The following is a 7,264-nucleotide window of genomic DNA, read 5'->3' as shown; positions in this document are numbered from 1 at the left end:
TATACATATACATATACACACACATTAATATTAAATATTAAAATATATCAAATATCAAGTAACATATCATAGTATAAAACATACAGCGAAAAACTCTCTAGTTTGTTGGTCCTTCAGTACAAGCCGGCAAAAAGCATAAGTCATGGTATTTTCAGCAAGGAAAGCAGCAGATTCCTGCAGTAAGAGAAACTATTTGGCATAGAATAGAGCTGATAATATCAAAGTCTTGCCACACGTCTATGGAGACACGAACAACAGCCTGTTAACAGTTCAATCGCTCTGACAGAGACAAAGACAAAGAATATTGACACCACAGAAAAACATTCACAACATTCTTTGCATTGCACTCAAGGACAAATTATAGCTCTGCCAAGCTGCGATTTTGATCTACACGGCCATTAAACAACAACCGCGCACGTAATGTCCATGTCTAATACCCCTCTGAACCCAGCAACACAAAGATCACGACTGATGAGGATAACGGGGACTCAAAGTTAAGTAGGAGCACAGGAACGAAGTTGAACAGCATGAAAGTGTGTAAACATAGGTGCTAGGAGGGAAGAGAACGAGAAAGAAGTGTGTGTTAATGAAGGTAATCTAATAGCAGTGCCCATGCAGATAGAGACTGAGTCATTAAATTGGAGCTCCTGATGAGAGAGCACACACGGCCCCGGGCCCTTTTGTTTACAGTGTGCCCAAACACACACTTATATACACTATTAGCCAGGTCTGTTTGCATCAACTAGTAAACAGAGCGAATAAAACACAGACCAGAGGTCTCTGTTTCTCCAAGGACAACACAGTTGCACCATGTAAACACTCAAAGCACAAGCCAGCTGTTTAAGAGTTGGAGTGAGTTGTTACTCAGTGTGAGAGTGTGGTAATCTATAGGCTCAGCAGGTCCTGATAATGAGCAGTCATACTGTGTTGTTTGTCAGAAGGCATGGATCAAGAGTAATATCTTAATTTTTTGCCCAAAAGTGATCCGATAACTAAAAGAGTGGCTGAGCAGTCATGCCATGGGAACTGTGCTCCAGGCCTGGAGATACTAAGGATTCTTCGTCTGGGTATGTAAGTGGTATGTCGCCTTGGCATGCAGGTGGCCCCTGCAATGCCCCTCAGCTTCTTTCCACACACTGGCACACAGATAAACTGCAGAACCCACTTGAAATTATCCACAGTCTTCAACAACCTTATCTTAATAGGCATATTTACATGTTTAAAGAGTGGGGAGGAATGAGTATGCAGGGTCTAAAGTTAAAAGCAAGCACCAAATGTGTGTAAAAACTGGCTATGGCAAGTAAATAAAAGTTAAAATAAAAGTAACTTGGTAGTAAAACAACTTTATTATCTATCCATCGAAAGGTGTGGAAACAAGTTCATGTTGGACCTTGAAGGTATGTGTTTAACTGCAATTTCTTATACAGTATATTATTGTGAAAAGAAGGAAAAAAAAGCTAAAATTTCTTCTACCTTTGAGGGCCAGATGAACTTGGAGAAAAAAAAATCTGTCCAAAAAAGAGGATTACTGTGATACCTTGCTGTTGGATTAGGAAAGCAACAAACAAATGCAGCTATTGCATGTGTTTCAAAAGCTTAGGCTTTAAATAAATGTGCTTCTTAAACTCAAACACTTTCTATATATACACACTTCGTAAATTAAGCAGGTATTGGTCTTTTTGCTATTTCAGTTACATAAATGGATGATGGATGAAAAGACAGGAATGATGGGGAGAAAAAAACCTGCTACTCTTACAGACTGATGTGTGAAAAGCCCCATACTGGAAAGATCCCAGAAAACAACCATGAACTTCCCTTATTGTATTATTGTTGATATAAACCACACTGACTTCTATTGAGTTATTGGATGGGAAAGAGAATCACAGAATCACCGCTGTAGGGCATGTCAATATCGAAGTGGTGAGAAAGTTTCTGATTAAATACAGAGGCAGTTATATTTCTTGACAGGGAGGCTTAATATCGAACTCAGTCTGGGTTGGAGTGCTAGATAGAAAAAAGTAATTCATTAAAGAAAGATACAATCTATAGTAATTTAAAAAACAGCCAAAGAGAGTCAAAAGTGGGTTACGTTACGTACTTTTCCTATCGACAGCTATCTAAATGAATGATGTATTTGCAGATGTCCTGACAATATCTCTACTTAAACCAATTAATCCTTGTATGTGTGTCACTTTTTCAATCCAGGTTTCCACAATATGTTCAACAGTTCTGCAAATGTAAAGCGAGCTACCACTTCAAGAAAACAAATCACAGACGCATATTTAAGAAATCTGAATAGCTAACAAATTATAATTGAAACTACTAGTCATAAACACACTCAGAGAGTTTAGTTTGGCCTCTCTGATTCTTTGTATAGTGCTTCCCATTTGGAACATGGCTTTGAGGGTCACCACAGCCACTGGAACTAATGCGCAAGGCCATTAAACTGTCTTCATCTGCGGCCAGAGACACAAGGTTGGACAGATTGATGCCAAGGCATTGTGTTGTGTCCCCATTCACTGCCACACAGCAACGCCAGCAGAGTCGATGTCTTTAGGGTTCAATTCAAACTTCCTGTCAGCGCTAGACTCATAAAACCAGAGCCGTATGTGTTTCTGGCTTCCTTACTTGACCAATTAAAAAGCTGCCACAAAGAGGAGGTGATTAAATCCTGCTATTTTGGGAGATGAGTTACGCTCTTGCATAGTGAAATATGTGCTTTTAATCAAAGGTGTCACTTTTTAAAGCACATTAAAAAGTACATTTGTGGTGCAGCTTTATTAATTCTTAAGTATGATCTCGGCAAGAACAAAAGAGTGCTGGAAAGATATTGCCAAGCTGTTTTGTCTCCCGGCAAGGATCCAGTAAAGAGCGTGAATGTGCCGGGACAGAAATCAGACTGAGACATCAGAGCGTGCTCAGTAGGAGATGCGGCATTTATCTCCCTCCTTATTGACAGCCTCTCGACAGCACACTGTTTACACAGAGGAGACAGGGAGTAACTGTGTGATCGAGAGGGAGACGCAGACTTCCCTGAGTCACACCTCTTATACACACACACACAAGCAAACATGCTTCGCTTCTGATCTAAGGAGCGACGACAGTCCTGAAGACACAAGACATCAAAATAAGCTGTCGTGCATGGAGGGAAAACCCTAAATGACACACTTTACACAAAAAGTCGCAGAGCTTTTGAAATGCTGCCAATCAAATGCTTATACAGTATAGGATGTAACAGCTACAGAACCTTGCGTGTTAATTGAAAATACAAAAGAAATGTTGCGCTTACAAGTAATTTTCTCATTTTAAACTAAGGTTCATCTGGTTTAAAGGATGTCATTATCGAGTGAGTCAAAGGCCGGCAGTCGTTAAATGCATGTTTGGGGACAATCCGGGAAGAGCCGACAGCTGTTTGTGGCTGTTTAAAATGACTTCAAAAGAAGCCGAGCAAACAGTCCTCCTCGAGCTACAAACGTAACATAGACAAACAAGTACACAACAATCACACTCAGAAAGGATCAGGCAGCTATAAATGAAAAGTTGAAGTGTAACTCAATGCCTTTTCTTTCAAAACCCTTATCAGGTGTGAGAAGGTGAGAGGAGATAGCCAGCGGCCCTCGCCACATACCTGAGCTGGATTAAGTCAGAGGTGTGGGAAAAGAACGGGACAATGATCAATTCAGCTACACCGAACTAATCCAGACTCACTTTTTGGATGGTTTTGAGCCTGTTGTAAAAACCAGAATTGGTTTTGGTTTGACCAGATCTGTTCATGAAACAAAAGAAAAGCACAGTATTGACAACACAATTTAGATTGGGCTATAGATCTAGTCAAATAAAAGATTTGCATGTCATTTCATCCCTCGTCTGGCGGCTGTGCTACCCTTGATTCAGTGGCAGATTTTGTCAGCGGTTATATTGGAGGACATATCTCAGAGGCAATGTTTACTGCCCCATAAAACAGAGCTTCTGTTGGCCAGCACTGCCAGCAATACCACTGATCTGCAGAGTCTTAACTTTGATAAAGAATATCTCTTTGGTTTTGAGACTTTAGTCTTTGCAACTTCAGGGATCTTATCTATGCACAATCAGCTTGTAACACTCCAAAGAGAAAGGAAAACTTGAAATCGCATCATATGACCCCTTTAAAAGCATTGTATATATAAGGTATATATGCCTTTTTAAGGACACATGAGATGCTGTGTAATTTAATCAAAAATTAAGGGGTTTGACTTTACTATAACTTAAGATCAAGAATATCTCAACCAATACATATTGACTGTTTGAATATTAAAAACACTGTAAATAATACATTTTAAAAAATGTTCTGCTGCTGTGTATGAGTTCTGTATCTATATAAATTGTGTGCATTATCACCGTACAACCGAAGCAACAACAATAAAATACCACCATCCTTAAGACAAAATTTACATTTAAAAACACCAGAGAAGATGTCGACAACTATTCCACAATGTTTTGCGATCATAATCCTCATATGGCCATCTGTCGTGTTGTATTTTCTCCAGCTTACCTTGAGACACGCAGATTTGAGAGATGATGGCAAACACAACGAGCAGCGCATCTAAAGTCCTGCGAAACTCCATCACCCTCAGATATAAAGTCCACTTCAGTCGCCTTTATCCGGACAAACAGTCCTTAAAACCACCCCAAAAGCGCTACAATCCGGTTGAAGTGCAGGAGACGCGTTTGAACAGGCGGTCACATTGAAGAACTTTACAAATTAAACCCAAAACACACAAAAACTGGGTAAAATAATCTGAGCATCACAAATACTCCATATTCCCGTGCGCTTCCTGTGCGCTCGAGCGCTGATCTGTACAGATAAAGAGTCAATGTAACGGACTAAGATGTGATGCTCACAGTCCGTCCCAGCCGCTCTTATTTCCTCCAAGATTCATTTCACGGGCAAAACATATTTGTTTTCTCGCTTTGCTTGAGTATGTAAAAAGTATCCGTTCTTTAACAGCCCCTTCAGTCAGATTTCCATCTCCGCCGCTGCCCCGCACTCTTCCCTTCGCTGTGAATGAACGGATTTACTACTCTCGGGTCTACAGGCGACTGTCTCGTGGCTCAAGCCCACCCCCTGACTCCCTTCAGCAGTTACCCACACTGGGGTAACAGAGCTCTTAAAGGGCCAGGCGCTTCATTTCACTCAGCCTGCAGATATCGCTGTAAATAGTGAATTAATTAAATTCTGGAGTAGTTGTGAGAGATAATAATCCCAGTAATTAAAAATCTGTCATTATTTACTCAACTTTATGTTGTTTCAAAGCCGTATATGATTTTCTTTCTCACTCAGCGCACAAAAGAAGATATTAGGCAGAGCTGACAGCCTCAGTCACCACTGACTTTCATTGTATCATTCCATACAATAAAAGTGAATGGAGACTGAGGCTGTCATTCTGCCTAACATCTCCTTTTGTGTTGAGAGTGAATAAAAGATAAGAATTTTCATTTTTTTAGGTGAGTAATTCCTTTTAAAACATGACAGTTTTAGTTGACCAAATGTATTCTGAGAATAATATGTCCAAAAACAGCATTTTAGCTGATTTAAAGGAATAGTTCACTCAAAAACGAGAAATCTGTAGAAATGTCCACGTTTTTTCTCTCTCTGTGGAACACAAAATGAGATATTTTGAAGTATGTTTACTCTGCTCTCTTCCATACTACAATGGAAATTAATTGAGAAAGGGTTGCTGAACTCCAAAACTGACAAAATAAAAGCACCATAAATGTATTATAAAAGCAGCCAAATCTTCTAAAATAATAATTTAATTTAATTTAAATATATTTATTAAGATATAACTAAAACGTAAAAATATATAAGCTAAATAAATGAATGAGTACTGATTTTTTTATGGATTTGTTATAGATTTGGAATTCAGGATCATTTTGACTCATCATTTTTAATCCTTTTATCGTGAAATTTTTGGAAGCGGGCAACCCTTATGTATATATATATAGGCCTGAGTTCAATCATCACTAAAATGAAGAGCCCTGTAGATCAAGGCGCAAGAAAACAGTGCAATTCATTTCACTATTACCTTTAAATTCTGTTCCGTCTCCAAAAAAGCAGCATCAATCAGCCCCTGAAGACTCCGGGCTCTAAGCAAATCATCAATCACAGAAATGCCATTGTTTCATGGGAATGACTAGATCAGAAGTGAAAAGCAATATCAGAGGTATATCAGTGTGGTATGAGGTTCAGACAATGAGACACGACACAGAAGACCCTCTGTCTGCGGCAGGTAATGATGGCGGATGATAACGGTGGATTCAGCCCTGGCAAATAACAGCAATGAATCACTAAAGAGGGAAAAGAGGGCTGTTTTGTATTCACCGCATTTCACTCTTTCCATCCCAGCCATTTTCTCCACTATAATGAAACTGTATTTGTTAAAAATTAACCAACAAATTGCATTTCATGTTAATTTCAAGACACACAAAATGAGATATTTTGAAGTATGTTTACTCTGCTCTCTTCCATACTACAATGGAAATTAATTGAGAAAGGGTTGCTGAACTCCAAAACTGACAAAATAAAAGCACCATAAATGTATTATAAAAGCAGCCAAATCTTCTAAAATAATAATTTAATTTAATTTAAATATATTTATTAAGATATAACTAAAACGTAAAAATATATAAGCTAAATAAATGAATGAGTACTGATTTTTGTATGGATTTGTTATAGATTTGGAATTCAGGATCATTTTGACTCATCATTTTTAATCCTTTTATCGTGAAATTTTTGGAAGCGGGCAACCCTTCATACTTAATTTTCCTAACGTAATATATTCTCTTCCATTATGTTCACAGTGGAGGACAGTCAGCGCCTGGAGTACACAGGGAGCTTCTGGAGCAACTACCCTTAATATTGTTCTCATGTATGATGCATGAGGAAGTTTAACTTAATTGCAAAAACTGATTAATTGAGCTTCAGCGTGTAATTGAATAAAACATGATTCCGTTTTCCCCTAAATACATTTCATCTCTCTTATGACTGATGCAGCATGCTCCAGCTACCATAAAACATCAGCTGGATGCGTCAGGACGAGCGTGCATTCTGTGAATTTAGCTGAATAATCACATTAGCGTGAGAGTTATTGCGACATCACATCATCGCGTCTTAATGATGCCATTAAGCAACAGTCGCAGAAGTACGCCAAGAGCGGGAATTCGGAGAACATCGCTGCAGATGACAGATTATCATTGAATTTATAAAAGCTAACAATGAGTTGCT

At 38.7% G+C, this 7,264-nt stretch overlaps 1 protein-coding gene across 4 annotated transcripts in view; it reads right to left on the bottom strand.

The window, feature by feature from the left end:
- The window catches only part of robo3 (roundabout, axon guidance receptor, homolog 3 (Drosophila)), an 85,408-nt gene extending 80,319 nt beyond the window's left edge, over positions 1-5,089 (bottom strand). For all 4 annotated transcript variants that reach the window (XM_016561363.1, XM_016561364.1, XM_016561366.1 and 1 more), the window contains exon 1: positions 4,532-5,089. In XM_016561363.1, coding sequence (XP_016416849.1) covers positions 4,532-4,604 — 73 coding nt within the window. In that variant the 5' untranslated portion in view covers positions 4,605-5,089. The remainder of the gene's footprint in view (positions 1-4,531) is intronic.
- Positions 5,090-7,264: the final 2,175 nt, after the last annotated feature.

Source organism: Sinocyclocheilus rhinocerous, unplaced genomic scaffold, assembly GCF_001515625.1.
Source record: "Sinocyclocheilus rhinocerous isolate Xijiao unplaced genomic scaffold, SAMN03320098_v1.1 scaffold708, whole genome shotgun sequence".
In the NCBI taxonomy this organism is placed as follows: Eukaryota; Metazoa; Chordata; class Actinopteri; order Cypriniformes; family Cyprinidae; genus Sinocyclocheilus; species Sinocyclocheilus rhinocerous.
The sequence above is the reverse complement of the archived record's forward strand: the minus strand, read 5'-3'. Positions and strand labels throughout refer to the sequence as shown.